This window comes from Chlorocebus sabaeus, chromosome 4 (assembly GCF_047675955.1).
Source record: "Chlorocebus sabaeus isolate Y175 chromosome 4, mChlSab1.0.hap1, whole genome shotgun sequence".
Taxonomy (NCBI): Eukaryota; Metazoa; Chordata; class Mammalia; order Primates; family Cercopithecidae; genus Chlorocebus; species Chlorocebus sabaeus.
Window position 1 is genome coordinate 77584392 of NC_132907.1, and position 18789 is coordinate 77603180.

The 18789-nt window shown below is 44.7% G+C and overlaps 1 protein-coding gene across 2 annotated transcripts in view; it reads left to right on the plus strand.

Annotated features, from left to right (window-relative positions):
* Positions 1–18789, plus strand: part of MYO10 (myosin X) — a 272370-nt gene that overhangs the window by 227977 nt on the left and 25604 nt on the right. For both annotated transcript variants that reach the window (XM_007961248.3, XM_037988722.2), the window contains 6 exons: positions 5041–5147; positions 6583–6816; positions 7155–7200; positions 7906–8781; positions 10410–10533; positions 15043–15286. In XM_007961248.3, coding sequence (XP_007959439.3) covers positions 5041–5147; positions 6583–6816; positions 7155–7200; positions 7906–8781; positions 10410–10533; positions 15043–15286 — 1631 coding nt within the window. The remainder of the gene's footprint in view (positions 1–5040; positions 5148–6582; positions 6817–7154; positions 7201–7905; positions 8782–10409; positions 10534–15042; positions 15287–18789) is intronic.

Sequence of the window (18789 nt, forward strand, 5' to 3'; positions counted from 1 at the left end):
CATTGATCATCTCATAGTATCTAAGGGTCTGAGCTGGGTCCTCTGATCAGGGTCCCCCAGGCCTGCAGTCCCTGTATCTTGTGGCTTTGTTCCTTTCTGGACCTCAGGGCGTCTTCCAGGCTCACTTGGTCATTGGCAAAATTCATTTTTCTGTGTTTTTGTAGGACCGAAGTCCCTGTTTTCTTTCTAGTTGTTGGCTGGGAACCACTCGCAGCTCCTAGAAGCCCCCAAAATTCCTTGCCACATGGCCCCCTCACGACATGGCAGCTCACTTCTTTCAGGCCAGCAGGATCGCCCCATGCTCCAGCTTAGGACGGAGTGTTGTATGATGTAATGTTCTCACGGAAGTGACATCCCATCACCTTTGCTGCAGTCTGTGGCTAGAAGCAAGTCCCAGATTGCACCCTCACTCAGGAAGATTAAAGACGGGTGTCACCCACTGGGAGGGTGTGCCCCCCGCAGGTGATAGGTCTGTCTGCCTGGAATCTTACTCTCCACGCCTTCTGTAGCCAACTCATCTTTAGGTCTTAGCTTAGATGTAGACTTTGAAAGGACTCCTTTATGGACATTCCTCAGTGTACCCTACAGCTGGGGTAAGCCCCCTCCTCTGTTGTCCCAGGTCATCCTCTTAGCCCTGATGTAGACTTCGTATGCTGTCCTGCTGTCTTGCTGTTGGCTTCTGTGCGATCACCCAGTACAGCATGTAGAGCTGATTGTTCATCTTACACAGTGCTGAGCTTAATCGGTGTCTATGAAGTGCTGAAAAACTGTAAGAGATGACACAGGATGTCATACATTTATTTACTTAGGAAAACTTTCTGAAGAAAATGGCTCAAGTGGAGCTCTTGGCAGTGCAATATAATAATCTGCTCTGATTTTGTTTAATCAAAAAGAAATTGCAGGCCAGGCACAGTGGCTCACACTTGTAGTTCCAGCACTTTGGGAGGCTGAGGCAGAAGGATCGCTTGAGCCCAGGAGTCTGAGACCAGCCTGGAAAACATAGCGAGACCTTTTCTCTACTAAAATTCAGAAAAATTAGCCAGGCGTGGTGGCATGTGCCTGTAGTCCCAGCTACTCTCGTGGCTAGGGTGCGAAGATTGCTAGAACCCAGGAGGTCAAGACTGCAGTGAGCCCTGATCATGCCACTGCACTCCAGCCTGGGCCACAGAGTGAGACCTTGTCTCAAAAACAAAAAAAAAATTGCATTCTCTATAAAGGAGTCACCTCACTGCCTTCTACAGTGGAGTAACATTAAAGATCATTAAAACTCACCCTGGCCATTAACAATCTCTTCTGGGCTCCAAGTACTAATTCAACTTCACTTCGTTATGGAAATCAGGCCCAAGGCAGGCTTTGGACGCAGTGTAGCATAGGGGACACAGAGACGTGGGCGTTGTCCTCAGTTTGCTATGTTGGAAGATAAGATAGTCACACAGTGGATGAATTAAATCATTCAGTACAATCTTTTTAAAGGAGCAAGAAAACAGCTTCTTCAGGAGAGAGATCCCTGTGGATTGAAATGATCAAGGAAGTATTCAAGAAGAAGTTTTTAAAGAGGAGTTCAGTTTTAATCGGTGAAAAGTTGGGAGTAGAAGTTGGATGGAAGTGTATTTTTCCATAGATACGTTAGGAAGTAAATGTAAACATCAAAGGATTTGAATTGTGCCCTCTTGATAGCTTTGATCTTGACCAGTGTTTGATTTACGTGTTGAAGAGCAGGTGTTTTGGTGTCTTGCTGTCAGAAGGTCTTTGTATTTAAAGCCTCAAACCTCTAATGAACTTCTGGTCTTCTGGTAAAGGAATGTCTGCCATACACAACAGGCGAGTGTGGCCAGTGTCGAAGGCAGCGAATTAGACATGGCCCCACGTCTGAACTGGCTGGCTTATCTAAAACATGTTTGTTCTTGTAAGGCAAGCATTCTTACCTAGAGGACTAGGGAAGCATTACTAGGAATCCAGGCGGCCTGTCGGATGCTCCGTGGCACAGCCCGTGGGGAGGAGATTGCAGTTTATTTCCCTGTTGAACAGCTGCGTTTACGGTGCGAGGTGGGCAGTTGGTCCCTCTCCTTCCTGGTTTTGGTTTTTCCCACTGCCTCAAGGATTCCTTAAGACTCAAGACTTTTACTTTTCTGATCCTCTGTACTTCAGTGTCAGACTTTTCTTCTTCAGTTCTATGTCAGCGAAGCCTGTGGGAGGTATTTTTATAAAGACAGTGTACTGGAATAACCCACAGGATCTTAAACTACCTAAGAAGATAAAGGTGAAAAAGAGACATGTGAAAGGGTTCCTGTTGGATATTGAGTCAAGTTCAGCCAAGCAGTGCCTGAGTGGGCACAGCTCAGCTGCTTTGGTGCCTGCTTTGATGCCACATTCCCAGTCAGTAGGTTGTGCCAATTTGGTCTTGGCTGAGTCCTGGGAACATGGCAAGGTGACACAAGGGCTCACATAAACACTTTCTGTATTAGTCTGTTCTCACACTGCTAATAAAGACATAACTGAGACTGGGTAATTTATTTAAAAAAGAGGTTTGATGGACTCACAGTTCCACATGGCTGGGGAGGCCTCATGATCATGGCCGAAGATGAAGGAAGAGTAAAGGCACATCCTACATGGCAGCAGGCAAGAGAGCGTGTGCAGCGCAACTCCCCTTTTTAAAACCATCAGATCTCGTGAGACTTACTATCATGAGGACAGCATGGGAAAGACCCACCCCCATGATCCAATTACCTCCCACCAGGTCCCTCCCATTACACATGGGAATTATGGGAGCTACAATTCAAGATGAAATTTGAGTGGGGACACAGCCAAACCTATCAGTTTCCTTCTGTCATTGTCTAAATTCAGGGTTCATGTTCTTAATGAAACTGAAGGTCCCTAAAAGCATTTTCTCCATTTGTTTGCCCTTTAGGTTGGTGAAGGAGAATGTAAATAAAGATGCGGAAGAATAATTTAATAGGCAGGGAAAGAAAGCTGTCTTTTAAAAAAATCTATTTATGTATTTATTTTGAGAGCTGTCTTTTTAATGGACCGAAAACTAAAGCAAGTGTTTGTCTGATCCTGATTCTAACCAAGACATTCTTTTGACTTCCAATGGTGGAGAAGACCTTTGTTCCTTCATAAAGGTTTCCATTTGTTTGCATCATCACTGTGTCGCTCATGAGAACTGACACTTTTGTCTTTCGTCACCACCACCCCCTTCCCCAAGGTTTGGCTATTACTTTTCCTTTTAAGCGCTCCTAAGAGCAAAATCATTAGAGTAAGTTATGTAATACCAAACAAAAATCTCAAAGAGAAGTTGAAATACTTCCTTAAAGTCCAGTCTTGATGAAAACTGCTTTTGCTACATGGTTTTGATATGTACAGGGAATTCTGTATTTCTGAACATCTTTAACGATGATCACATCCAACACACTTTACAATTGTAGCTTCTGCACCAACAGAATATATATATATATATATATTCTCATATACATGAGTATGTATATGTATATATGAGTATATATGTATATATGAGTATGTATGAGTATGTGTGTATATGTGTGTGTGTGTATATATGTATATATGTTGCTTTTTTTGAGACAGAGTCTCACTCTGTTGCTCAGGCTGGAGTGCAGCGGCACAGTCTTGGCTCACTGCAACCTCTGCCCCCCAGGTTCAAGCTATTCTTCTGCCTCAGCCTCCCAAGTCGTTGGGATTACAGGGACCTGCCACCATGCCTGGCTGATTTTTTGTATTTTTAGTAAAGGCAGGATTTCCCCGTATTGACCAGGCTGGTCTCCAACTCCTGACCTCAGGTGAACCACCTGCCTCAGCCTCCCGAAGTGCTGGGATTACTGGGGTCAGCCACTGCGCCCGGCCAACAGAATATATTAATGGTATTATAAGGAGAGGATTGTATGAAGAGCTTTCCTAGGAGAATGATGTGTGATGGAGTTTTACCCAGAGCAGGAATAGGTACGGCTGTGAGTCACAAGGTGCTAGGACTCTTTATTTGCTTTCGTGCCCAAATGTCATGGAGGACACAGAGCAGAGAACCTGGAAAAATGTGCCATTGGGAGAACATGATGCACCAGTTTAGGCCAGAATGACTCATGGAAGTATAAAGTAAAAAATTATGGAGACACCAAAATGCATCTGTGTGGACTGTTAACAAAAAAACATGAAAATGTTTGATACTGGTTGTTTTAGGGAGTCATTCAAAATTTCTTATGCATGTATTACATCTGAAATGGCAAAATTAAAAGCTACTTTATCAAGAGAAGGTCCTGATATTTTCATATCTTCTCAAAAACTAGGAATTCTAATACAAAGTGCCAATTACCTGACACACGTTTGATAAGCAGAGGATGAAAGTGTCCATTCTCAGAAATAGGCAAGCAAACAGCTCCAATTTATTTAGTCCCGGGTCTGCTGTGCTTGTGATAGCCGAACTGAGATGTAGCTGAAATAATTCAGTTCTCAATTTTAAACTCAGTTTTCAGAATTATGTTCTTAACGTCAATATTTTGAGTGCATTTAAGTTTTTGAAGCCAAGATACTCTGATTGTAATCACATAGCAGGCATAAAGAGAGGATTTCCACATGGAAGCAAAATAATGTTTTAGAAATTTCCTGGCTTCCCTCCCTTCCTCCTTTCCTTCCTCTGCTTTCTGTATCTCTGAATCATATTACAATGTAGTGACCGATGCTGGTCCATGAACTATTTGTCCCGGCCCATGGTGTGTTAGGTGTTTAGAAGCTTAGATAGCAATTTGGTAGTCCTCTTATGCCTGTTGAATCTAGTAACAATAACCATAAAAGGGACTTGTATTTTTATGCAGCATTTTTGTTTTTCCTTGTAATACATCTTTATTGGATTTTGCAAGTGTTTTAGCCCCTGACAGGTGGAATCTTTAAAAACCACTACTCTAGAAAGCATGGCCATGTGGTGGAGCAAACTTAGAAAAAAAACTTAACCCCAGAAGATATCTCAGACTCAGAAATGCCTTCCTTCTGCTGGCCACGTTCTTTGCTTCTGACATGTGACTCCCTCCTGAGCAGGTCTTTCTTCGAGAATCCTTGGAACAGAAACTGGAGAAACGGAGGGAGGAGGAAGTGAGCCATGCGGCCATGGTGATTCGGGCCCATGTCTTGGGCTTCTTGGCACGGTAAGAACCCCACGCTGAGGGGAGAAGGCAGTAAGCTCCATGACGGGGTCCTTCCTTCCCAGTGTGTTGCAGTGGAGTGGCCTGAGGTTTTCGAATTGATGGGAGCCTCAGGTTAGGCCTCCTAAGCAACCACTCCCAAAACCTAGCTATGCTGACCTGGGCAGCAAGTAGGAAAGGGAGTTCTGCACTTTCTGACATCTCATGTAGAAAGAACAGTGACATCAGGGAACTCTACTGAGATCTATTTATTTATGTGAGACAGGGTCTCACTCTGTCTCTGAGGCTAGAGTGCAGTGGCACGATCATGGCTCATTGCAGCCTTGACCTCCTGGGCTCAAGCAGTTCTCCCACCTCAGACTCCCAAGTAGTTGGGACTACACGCACACACCACCATGACTGGCTAATTAAAAAAAAAAATTTTTTTTTTAGAGATGGGTCGCTCCATGTTGCCCAGGAGGGTCTCAAACTCTCAACACTCCTGGGCTCATGGGATCCTCCCGGCTGACAACGTGCTGGGATTACAGGTGTGAGCCACCGTGCCCAGCCTCCTACTGATACTTAATTTGTTTACCTACTTCCTCTGCATCAGGTCTTGAAGCCACAGCAGCTTGGCTGTTCACCTTGGTGTTACTATTTTGGCTATAGAGACTCATCCTCCAGCTGTTTGAGGAATGAGGTGACTTCTTTTGTTGTTGTTGTTGTTTTTTTTGAGACAGAGTCTGGCTCTGTCTCCAGGCTGGAATACAATGGCAGGATCTCTGCCCACTGCAACCTCCGCCTCCCACGTTCAAGTGATTCTTCTGCCTCAGCCTCCCAAATAGCTGGGACTATAGGTGTGTGCCACCACGCCCGGCTAAGTTTTGTAATTTTAGTAGGGACGAGGTTTCACGATGTTGACCAGGATGATCTCAATCTCTTGACCTTCGTGATCTGTCTGCCTGCCTCAGCCTCCCAAAGTGCTGGGATTACAGGCGTGAGCCACTGCACCTGGCCTAAGGCAACTTCTCTTCATGTGCATTTTAGTCCCATCCATTGTGCCTGTGAAATGCTACATGTTACATTTTCTGAAGTACAAAGCTGTCCTGCTGAGATGATTTTTTTTATATGAACAGGAGAATATATCAGATCTCTTTGGGAACTATTTACCCAACTTTCTGCCAAAACTACTTAAAGTTAACATGAGGGGTTGGTTATGTGTTTATTTAGCCAAGATAGTGATAGGCTTCTTACTTTAGTATTGTTTGTTAGTATTTCTTTGTTTTTCTTCTGTTTTGTTTTGACCAAAGGGGCCTCCTTGTTCTCTCCAGTTTCCATAATGAGACTATCATTCTGAAACTGGCTCCTCTTTTGTCTTGCGGCCTTGATGTGAGCTCATTTGAATAGCGCAAAGCCTCATTGCTTCAATGCTGATTCCCTTGTTTTCTTTCATTTTCAGAAAACAATACAGAAAGGTCCTTTATTGTGTGGTGATAATACAGAAGAATTACAGAGCATTCCTTCTGAGGAGGAGATTTTTGCACCTGAAAAAGGCAGCCATAGTTTTCCAGAAGCAACTCCGAGGTCAGATTGCTCGTCGAGTTTACAGACAATTGCTGGCAGAGAAAAGGGAGCAAGAAGAAAAGAAGAAACAGGAAGAGGAAGAAAAGAAGAAACGGGAGGAAGAGGAAAGGTACAGTACCTTTCTTGCTGGGATGAAACAAAAGGATACATTTTGAGTGCTATGCTCGGTATCTGTCTGTGCAGCCAGAAATCCCAGCAGATGCCCCAGAACCTACAATTTGAAACAGTAACTCTTGGTGGCTAGAATCTAAAATTCCTTGGCAGCACGAAAGACCCAGTTCTGTGAATATTTTTAGTCATACACAGAATAAGTCCATGGCCAGAGGAAGGGGCTCTGTCTTTCATGCTTTCTGTCTTTGGCAAAGCTGTTTTAAAAAGGTAGAGCTCTCTGAAAAGTGGTTCTAGGGTTATTGTTGTTGATTTTCACTTTTTCTTTACTATTTTTAGAGAAAGAGAGAGACAGCGAAGAGAAGCCGAGCTCCGCGCCCAGCAGGTAATGAGTGCAGTGACGGCTTAGCCTCTCGTGTTTCTACTTCCTTCCCACTTCTAACGCTTGGACTCTAGGATTCAAAACCGAATTGAAGTGGAAAGATAATAGGAAGACCAATTTAAGAGGATGTGTTTATGATGCAGTTTCGGACCCGTTACAGTTGGGTAAAGCGTAGTGAATGGCTGAGGTTTTAGTGTGCATCACAAGAGTATAATTTCTCTAAATCAGTATAACCAGCGTGTTAGTTTGCTAGGCCTGCCACAACCAAAGACCACAGACCGGTGGATTAAACAGTGGAAACTGATTTTTTCCCAGCTCTGGAGGCCGGAACTGCAAGATCAAGGTATCCTTAGGTTTGATTTCTTCTGAGGCCCCTCCCCTTGGCTTGCTGGTGGCCGTCTTTCTAGTGTATCTTCTCGAAGCCTTTTTGCTCTGTGTGACCTAGTCTCCTGTTCCCAAAAGGACACCAGTCAGCTTGGATTAGGGCCCACCCTAGTGACCTCATTTTAACTTAGTCACCTCTTTGAAAGCCATATCTCCAAATGCAGTCACATTCTGCAGTATTGGGGGTTAGGACTTCAACCTGTAGACTTTATGGGGACACAGTCCAACTCGTAATGACCACATTTCATCCTGGTTGCAAAGCAGGAGCTATGCTTGGACTTTTGTACAGAAGCCTTCTGAAATCTCCCTTCTACTTCTGCTCAGGAAGAAGAAACGAGGAAGCAGCAAGAACTCGAAGCCTTGCAGAAGAGCCAGAAGGAAGCTGAACTGACCCGTGAACTGGAGAAACAGAAGGAAAACAAGCAGGTGGAAGAGATCCTCCGTCTGGAGAAAGAAATCGAGGACCTGCAGCGCATGAAGGAGCAGCAGGAGCTGTCGCTGACCGAGGCCTCCCTGCAGAAGCTGCAGCAGCGGCGGGACCAGGAGCTCCGCAGGCTGGAGGAGGAAGCGTGCAGGGCGGCCCAGGAGTTCCTCGAGTCCCTCAATTTCGACGAGATCGACGAGTGTGTCCGGAATATCGAGCGGTCCTTGTCTGTGGGAAGCGAATTTTCCAGCGAGCTGGCCGAGAGCGCATGCGAGGAGAAGCCCAACTTCAACTTCAGCCAGCCCTACCCAGAGGAGGAGGTCGACGAGGGCTTCGAAGCCGACGACGACGCCTTCAAGGACTCCCCCAACCCCAGCGAGCACGGCCACTCAGACCAGCGAACGAGTGGCATCCGGACCAGCGACGACTCTTCGGAGGAGGACCCCTACATGAACGACACGGTGGTGCCCACCAGCCCCAGCGCAGACAGCACAGTGCTGCTCACCCCGTCAGTGCAGGACTCCGGGAGCCTGCACAACTCCTCCAGCGGCGAGTCCACCTACTGCATGCCCCAGAACGCCGGGGACCTCCCCTCCCCAGATGGCGACTACGACTACGACCAGGATGACTATGAGGATGGTGCCATCACTTCCGGCAGCAGCGTGACCTTCTCCAACTCCTATGGCAGCCAGTGGTCCCCCGACTACCGCTGCTCTATGGGGACCTACAACAGCTCGGGTGCCTACCGGTTCAGCTCTGAGGGGGCGCAGTCCTCAGTGAGTACCTACCTGGCATGTTCCAGTGAAATGGGTGGCCGGGAACAATGGGATCACTTGGACACAGGAAGGGGAGCATCACACAATGGGTCCTATTGTGGGGAGAGGGTAGGGGGAAGGGATAGCATTAGGAGATACACCTAATGTAAATGACGAGTTAATGGGTGCAGCACACCAACATGGCACGTGTATAGATAGGTAACAAACCTGCACGTTGTGCACATGTACCCTAGAACTTAAAGTATAATAAAAAATAAGTAAAAATAAAAAAAGACATGGGTGGCCGGTCACATCCACCGCTGTGGCATCCTCAAGTTGAATGAAGATACCCATAGGATATCCGTGCAAAGATTGCAGAGTCGTGGTCTTAGAGATCATCTTAAACCTTTTTCTTATTCCATAAGCCAACTGCATTTGTAAGTGGAATTGGGATGTGCCTGTTTCAGGTTTCGCACAAAGCCCCAGAGCTGAACTGTGGGCCCAAGACCTGGAAAAACTGGCTATTTATTTATTTATTTGTGGTGGTGTTATTGTTGTTGTTTTTGAGATGGAGTCTTGCTCTGTTGCCCAGGCTGGAGTGCATTGGCACAATCTCGGCTCACTGCAATCCCCCCTTCCTGGGTTCAAGCTGTTCTCCTGTCTCAGTCTCCTGAGTAGCTGGGATTACAGGTGCCCGCCAGCACACCCAGCTAATGTTTGTATTTTTAGTAGAGATGGGGTTTTACCATGTTGGCCAGGCTGATCTTGAACTCCTGACCTCAGGTGATCCACCTGCCTCGGACCCCCAAAGTGCTGGGATTACAGGTGTGAGGCACCATGCCCGGTCGGAAACTGTCTTTTTAAATGGAACTTCTGTTTATTTTATTTCTTCCTTCCCTTTTTTTACAATTTGAATGGAACTTTTTTAGCTTTGCCATGCTGCGTTAGGAAATAAGACACACCCTAAACTGGAACAAGACTTGCCGGGGATGAACTGGCAAACTTTCCTTCCAGTAACTTCACAATCCAGACCACACGATGTTACTTCCTATAGCGGGTGTAAAGGAAGAAGCTGCAGGGCTTAAATGTACTCTTTCCAGTTTCTGCATTTATCTGTAGTTTACTTTTATTTTGTCGCTTTGGTCATGCATTGAATGTTCTCTTGACTTTCAAAGATTTGAAAATGTATTTAACATAGTAATTCAAAAGGGGTTAACTTTTGCATGGTTTGATTAAAATGATAGCCTTAAAAAGCATTGTTAATTTTAGGGCAGATAGCCTTTGGATGCAAGTATATCTTGTCTTTCACGTATCAATTCAACTGACCATTTGACCTTAAAAGTTGATATTTTTAATTCTGAATTATTTGTGTGCTACCGTAAATCAGGCATATTGCTTGTCAGTTATTTTTTTCTTCTTTTTTCTTTTTTTTTTTTTTTGAGACGGAGTCTCGCTCTGTCGCCCAGGCTGGAGTGCAGTGGCGCGATCTCGGCTCACTGCAGTCACTGCCTCCTGGTTTTGAGTGATTCTCCTGCCTCACGAGTAGCTGTATTTGTTTATTTTTTCAATGATGATCCATGCTGGGTGTTTTAGTGGCTTGCTTTGTGGCCTTTTCCCTCACCACTGGCTTCTCTCTTCTCTCGGTCCAGTTTGAAGACAGTGAAGAGGACTTTGACTCCAGGTTTGATACAGACGATGAGCTTTCGTACCGGCGTGACTCTGTGTACAGCTGTGTCACTCTGCCATATTTCCACAGCTTTCTGTACATGAAAGGTATGACTGCAGCTGCCATGGACTCTGGGTTAGCAGGATAGCGAGGTGCTATTTTATCCGGGCTGATGGATGGGGATGGTAAATAACGGAGGTGTTATTGTATCTGGGCTGATGGATGGGGACTGGGAAAGTCATTCTACCTATCCTTACGTTGGTGTTGGGCCACCTAGATGAATGCAGGGACGCCTTGTCATGTTGGTGTGACGTGGGTGGTGTGGTCCTACCCGCGTGAACACAGTCGTGACTCCCCTGGTTTGGTGCAGAGTGGCAGCACAAAGCATTTGCAACCACTGCCTCCATTATCAGTCCTTCTCCCCTCTGTCTCTCCCCGTCTCTTTTTCCTTTCTTAGCTCTTTGTTCATTCTTCTATTTTCTCTGCCTCTCTCCCACTTTCTCTTTCACTGTCTTCCTCTCTGTCTCAGTCTCGTTGCTGTCTCTCTCACATACACAGACATACAAACCAATGTGTGTGTTGCTGCTGCTGCTGGAATTGGTGGAGACCCATTCTAATGATAAACTGCATGTTCTCTCCTGCCAGGGATATTAGAGAGCCTAGAAGGATGTGCTATACATGGGGGAAAGTGAAGAGCTCACTGAGGGCCACAGCTCGCTTGAATTGCTCACCATACGTACTTCATGATGAGCATTTGCATTGTATGCTTTGATTGTTATTAACCTTTGAATATACTTTGCTGAACCTTAACACTTAGGGGCCTTGAGGCGCACTCCTTTTGGAAAATTATTTAGTATTTATTTATTTATTTATTTATTTATTTATTTATTTAAGACAGGGTCTTGCTCTGTTAACAAGCTAGAGGGCCCTGGTGTGGTCACGGCTTACTGCAGCCTCAAACTTAGGCTCAAGCCATCTTCCCACCTCAACTTTCATAGAAGCTAGGACTGCAGGCGCACCCCATCATGCCAGGCTAATTTTTTCTAGAGATGGAATCTCACTATGTTGCCCAGGCTGGTCTCCAACTCTTGACCTCAAGCAATCCTCCCACCCTGGCCTCCCAAAATGCAGGAATTGTAGGCATGAGCCACCATGCCTGGCCAGAAAATTATTTAATTGAGACCTTGTGTTTGTGCTTTATTTCTGTTCTTGACTGTGACTTGGAACTCAGTGACAGGGATAATAAGAAACCATAATCATCACCAGTTTTTGGCAGGAGTTTTACATGGATGGTTAAAAAGAAGGGGCCGTCCTGTTTCTCGCATGGACCTAGACTGGAGAAGGGAGAGAGTTGAGAACGTGGGGATGGGCAGGGATATGAGAACCTTCCTCCCTAGGTCTCCTCTTCCTGCTTTCTCCCATCTTTGATTTTTATATTTGTCTTCTCCCTCCCTTTTCTTCACTTTCCTTTTTACTGCCGTCTTTCTTCATTTACATTTACGTTTTCTTTTTTTCGTCTTCCCCACCATGAAAACCATTTTTTTTTTTTAGACAGGATCTTGCTTTGTTGCCCAGGCTGGAGTGCAATGGCACTGCACTCGTGGGTTCAAGTGATTCTCCTGCCTCAGCCTCCTGAGTAGCTGGGATTACAGGCATGCACCAACGGCTGGCTAATTTTTGTATTTTTAGTAGAGACGGGGTTTCACCATGTCGGCCAGGCTGGTCTCGAACTCCTGACCTTGTGATCTGCCCACCTCAGCCTCCCACAGTGCTGGGATTACCGGAGTGAGCCACTGTGCCCAGCCATGAAAACTCTTTTATTCCGTTTTCCCTTCTTTCTTCCTGTGCTTCTCTATTAGCTTCTTTACCTTTTCTTCCATGTCTTTTTCTTTTGTTGTCTTTAATATTTTTTTTTCTGTTTTCTTCATTTTCAGCTTTGTTGGATTCCTTTTTTGCTTCACCTGCTCCTTTTAGAAAACATGGGTCTAGTGACAACTTTCAGTCATTTGCCTTTTGGAGTTCTGCCATCTTCAGCTTTGGAGCCTCACAGTGCTCATGAAACCCCCAGAAGGTTTAATTAGGGGAGACTTTTCTGTTGTCCAGAATCACTGGTTGATGTGGACTTCAGTAGGACTGTTGGAATGAAAAACAGAGAGGATGATGTAGCCAGCACTGGAACATCTGACAAAGGAAAAAATGTCATCGCAAATCAGAACCTAATGATCCAACAAGTATTTAATCATAGCATCTTAAGATTTTCTCAGTTAGAAATCATCTTAACTGTTTTTACTAACATATAATTCCCATTCCTCAGTTTTTAATTCCCTAAGTTAATTTGAAAATTCTCTTCAATATTCTTATTTTTAATTTGTGGCATTGATTTTTTTTTTTTTAGACAGAGTCTTGCTCTGTTGCCCAGGTTGGAGTGCAGTGGTATGATCTTGGCTCACCACAACCGCCGCCTCCCAGTTTCAAGCCATTCTTCTAGCTCAGCCTCCTGAGTAACTGGGATTACAGGCACGCACCACCACGCCTGACTAATTTTTGTATTTTGAGTAGAGACAGGGTTTCACCATGTTGGCCAGGCTGGTCTTGAACTCTTAGCCTTGTGATCCACCCATCTCAGCCTCCCAAAGTGCTGGGATTATAGGCATGAGACACCACGCCTGGCAACATTGATTTATTATACAGTTACTGGATTAAAACCAGTAAGAGTAGGAAAAAAGTAAAGACACATTCAAAGTATTAAAATCAGGGTCAAAGAAGTTAAGTGGGTGAGTTTTCAGCATCTCTTAATAAAGCTACTGTGTAAATGCAGCATCATTTAATATTTAATAAAACTTTTAATTAAAACAGAGCCAAAAAGTTTCAGAGCAACCAATGAATGAGAAAGAAAATCTAATCACCAGTTTATATTTTATGGGCATAAATGAGTTTTCACAACCAAATAACCCACTAAAGGTGTTTGCAATTGGGAAATTATAGCATTAAGTAGATTATCTAAATGATAAATTTTCAAGAGACGGCCTGGAATTGCAAAGGGAGGGCCAAGAGTGAGTGCTATCGATAACAGAACGACAGATTAAATAAACTAATGGTGAGGGCTGTTGTGATGACTGTTTTAATCTTCGAAACCACTGTGAATAAGCTTTATCATTTAACAACAACAAGATCATAGAATAACTTTACACAGTTTTCCTCCGGACGTGTTTTAAGAAACCCAGATTAAAGTCACAAATCAAAACACTAATAATGTTTCTTTCTGGTAGCCCCTTGGCAAGTTTACCATATGTTAGGACACAGCTCTGCAGCTTGGCACAATTACCAAAGATGTCTCAGCTAAATGAGCAGGGACCTCTTGGACAAAAGGAGGGAGAGGAGTCTAGAAAGTTCAGTGGAGCAAGTGCACTGTCTGGTTTTCACACACTGAACGCATAAGAGAAAAACACTTCGTTTATACTTACTTTAAATATCCCATGTTTAAATGTCCCTTATTTCATTACTGGTTGGTCGAAAGAAAATAATGTGTGGACAATCTTATAATAACATGTGTGTAAGGTGTTGATCTTGAGCAGGCTGGGGAATCTGGAATACAAAATTATCCTCCCAGAAGAGCATAGAAAGATTTTTTTTATCCTATGAAAAGTAACATCTGTATATTTAAGTTCAAATCTTAGTGTAGTTTGTACTCTTGCTTTTTCTTTTCTCATAGTCTCAGTCTTATACCTGTAAAACATTGTCAGATGATGCTTTTCTTTGAAAAGATGTTTTTCTCCGAAAAGCCATATTGTCTTTACCTGTGTAAGTTAGACTTCATCGGTCAACCCTGGAATCACTGATAATTCTTGTTCACACATTGACCAGATATGGAAGGAAATGAGTGAACTTTGTTTATTATTTGAGACGGAGTTTCACTCTGTCACCCAGGCTGGAGTCTAGTGGCGCAATCTCGGCTCACTGCAACCTCCTTCTCCTGGGTTCAAGCAGTTGTCCTGCCTCAGCCTCCCAAGTAGCTGGGATTACAGGCACGCACCACCACTCCTGGCTAAGTTTTGTATTTTTAGTAGAGATGGGGTTTTACCATGTTGGCCAGGCTGGTCTCGAACTCCTCACCTCAAGTGATCCACCCTCCTCGGCCTCCCAAAGTGCTGGGATTACAGGCATGAGCCATTGCTCCTGGCCCAAAAAACGGGTAAAGAAACTGGTAAACTTTGACACCATGTTAAAATAATTTTCCCTCTCTGGGATATTTGGAGATAAGCCTGATCCTTACGTAGGGACGTGGTTCTCACCCTTGGCTTTTGACTTATCCCTGGGTTAGAGTTTTGGTTCATTACTTGCTTTTCTGTTGGCTCCTTACAAAGCTTTCTCAGCTAAGTGAGCAGGAACTCCTTTGGATATAAGGATTCTTGTGTAATCCAGCCCGGCTGGTGTGACATCTGTGGTGCCCCAGACATGAGCTAGCAGGGCCTCTCCCCACTGAGGGGTCTCTGCGGTGCTGCAGCTGGGGCCGACTCTAAGCTTGGCTAGACCTTAACACCTGCTGTACATGTTGTTGTCATCCAATTGGACTGACTGACCTTTCACCCCTCTCTACCCAATCTTGGGGGGAACAGGTGGCCTGATGAACTCTTGGAAACGCCGCTGGTGTGTCCTCAAGGATGAAACCTTCTTGTGGTTCCGCTCCAAGCAGGAGGCCCTCAAGCAAGGCTGGCTCCACAAAAAAGGCGGGGGCTCCTCCACACTGTCCAGGAGAAATTGGAAGAAGCGCTGGTTTGTCCTCCGCCAGTCCAAGCTGATGTACTTTGAAAATGACAGCGAGGAGAAGCTCAAGGGCACCGTTGAAGTGCGAACGGCGAAGTAGGTTGCTAAGCCTGGCTGTGGCCCGATGGGTTGCTCAGTGGTTTATGCTGGTGGTCACAGAGCCATGCTGTGCAAGTTCCTTGCAGTGGCAGTAGCCTGTAGTAGGTGTCCTGATAATTCAGTTCAGTGCGTTAAATTATTAGGAGTCTGGGAAGCAAGACTTAATCCATGAGTACTTTGCTTTTTATGATTACACTCAGACATGTGGCTGTCATTTGGAAGATGGCCAGCCAGTTGGACCTGGAAGTTGCCCAGTGGAATCGGAATTGTATGTTTAGAGGAAGAATGGTGTGAATTTGGAACAAGTGGCTGAGTCTTTTTATGGGTTAATGTATCACTTTCAATTCCTTACTCCAGCTGTAGCCAGCAGATAAATTAGCTAAATTAAAAGCAGACAGACTGGAGTTTTCTGAAGTGAATCACTTGTCTTCTGTTATACCAGTGTTGGTTATACTAGCCATCCCCATTCCCAGCAATGAGAGGAACAGGGCTGGTCTTCAAATCCAACATGCCCCTTTTTCTGCCACACCCTTATAGAACCAAAGCTTTGGACTGTTGAGGGCCTATTATTTTTCTTAAAGACTAAGTCATGTTTCCAGAAAATTGTTAGGAGTTACAGGCAGCTGCTTTTCTGGGGTAACTAGATACTAAGCCTGAAAACATGTTTGGGGATAACCTGTAGTAGTCGTTCTCCACTCAAAACTGAGTGACCTCAAATACTTAGAAAAGAGTAAAATAATCTTTGAGGGATCAAATTAATGCCTGAAGTCAGGAGCCTTAAAAGTAAAATGTTTCTAATCAGCCAGCATCAGCAACTTCAGAAAAGTATTCATTGTAAAGTGGAAAGTTAAATGAGGAGAGGGAAGTCTTTTATGTATTTGATTGTAAGAGAAATCTCATGTCTCTGCAGATGGCAGAATATTGGACATTTTCAGGCTGTCCCTTTGGAGTTCATGAGGTGCAGGAGTGGGCTTGTGAGAATCCTGGGTCCTGAATCCTGCAAGTGTTCACAGCAAGGCATGGCTCTGTTGCCTCTGCCATCTACTCTCAGCCTCACATACCATGTTCCTCATCTGTCTATAGATGGCTTGATTGATTGATTGACAGGGTCTCACTCCCACTGCCCAGGCTGGAGTGCAGTGACACGATCTTGGCTCACTGCAGCCTCAACTTCCTGGGCTCAGGTGATCCTCCCACCTCAGCCTCCCGAGTAATTGGGACTATAGGTGTGTGCCACCACGCCAGGCTAATTTTTTGTATTGTTAGTAGAGATGGGGTTTTGCCATCTCTACATGTTGCCCAGGCTGGTCTCAAACTCATGGGTTCAAAGCCATCCACCTGCCTTGGTCTCTCAAGTGCTGGGATTACAGCCATGATGTTTCCATTTAATTATCCCATAGAAGGGGCCGCAAGCACCAAGAAGCTGTGAGAGAGGGAGGCATAGTATTGAATTTCATCAGAGTACATTGATGTATGTTTCTTTTGCAACTCACTTTGTATGCTGCTTAATAAAAGCTCTATTCGCAGGTGCTTTATCAGAATTATACTGAGTTATGGAAATGTTAGCTCTTATTCAGCCGTTTCTGTCACCTCCTATAGAACAGGAACAGTGAGTTATTATTATGGAAAACTTCAGTCATGGGCAAGAGTGGGTAGAAGAATATAACAAAACACGGACTTATTCCAGAGCTTTTGGTGGCTATCCACTCATGGCCAAGAGTGTTTCATTCAGTTCTATCCAGTCCACTCCCCCAACAAACTACCTTCTTTTATAGCAAGTCACTATCATATAATTTCTTCTGTAAATATTTAGTATGCATTTAAACATTCTAATATATAATCACAATACCATTATCACATTAAAAAAAATTAGCTCCTAATATTATCTAAACTCCAGTCATTGTTCAGATTTCCGCAGTGACCTTATTTATTTTTTTATTTTTTTATTTTTTTTGAGACCGAGTCTCACTCTGTTGCCTAGGCTGGAGTGCAGTGGCACAACATCGGCTCACTGCAACCTCTGCCTCCCCGGTTCAAGCAATTCTCCTGCCTCAGCCTCCCGAGTAGCTGGGATTACAGGCGCCTGCCACTATGCCTGACTAATTTTTGTATTTTTAGTAGAGACAGGGTTTCACCATATTGGCCTGGATTCGAACTCCTAACCTCAGGTGATCTGCGCACCTCGCCCTCCCAAAGTGCTGGGATTACAGGCGTGAGCCACTGTGCCCGGTCTGCAGTTTCCTTATAAGTGGAGGTGGTAGAGTTCTTGTTGGTTTGGGTTGGTTTTATAGTTATTTTCTTCAAGTCAGAATCCAAATGAGGTCTAGATGTTGTCACCGGTTTTTAGATCACTCAAGTCTCTTTTAATTTATAGATGCCCCCTCCATCTTTCTTTCACTTGCTGTTTGTAATGGAACATGTTAGCTCACTTATCCCATGGTTTCTGCATTTCACTAACCCTGTATGGGCACGTGTTCGAACGTGTTTCTCTTTCTCGTTTATTTCTTGTGATCAAATTCAGTTTTCCTTTCTGTTTACGAGTGCTTCACTTGTGTTGGTGTTGATTTCTGTTAAGAAGGCTTAGAGTAGTAGCTGGTTGTCACTCTTGTGATTTCAGCAGTAGTTCTGATCTTGATTTTTTTTTTTTTTTTTTTTTTTTGAGACAGAGTCTCGCTCTGTCACCGAGGCTGGAGTGCAGTGGCACTGGCACTATCTTGACTCACTGCAACCTCTGCCTCCTGGGTTCAAGTGATTCTTTTGCCTCAGTCTCCTGAGTAGCTGGGACTACAGGAGCGCACTGCCACGCCTGGCTGATTTTTGTGTTTTTAGTAGAGACGGGATTTCACCATGTTGGCCAGGCTGGTCTCAAACTCCTGACCCGAAGTGATCCGCCTGCCTTGGCCTCCCAAAGTGCTGGGATTACAGGTGTGAGCCACTGCGCCCAGCTCTGATCTTGATTTTTTAAAAAATATTTCATCTCAGTGATTCTAGCTATGAGGTCAGATAATACTTATTTTCTAACCAGGCTATTTTAGTTTTGTTGCTGTAAAATACATGTTTCATTGTGAACATTTGTACTTCTTTAGTTGTGAGAACAAGCTGGCTTTATGCCCCAAACCCTTCTTCATGAAACGTATTACTATCTCTGGTCTGATCCTAACATCTGCTGCTGTTTTACCCTGATTTTGTTAACCTGGTTCACCAATTCTATTTCCCTAATGTTGTTTAGGGAGGGTTGCAGATGAGATCAAGATGGTATTGAGAATCAGACACACCCAAATCCTGCACCTCACCCCCAGCACCCCTCATGGAAATAATGTGCACATCTCAAGCAGGAGTCCGATGCAGCAGCCATGGCCTTCAGCTGGGGGAGAGAGCTGTGATGAGTTAGGGAAGGAGCTCGCACTGGGCCGAGGTTGGCTTTTGTAGATTGGAGAAAGGATCCAAAGGAGGTTGCAGGCAGGAGTGGGGGCTGCTGCCCCAGTCCTGTCTGGGGCCTA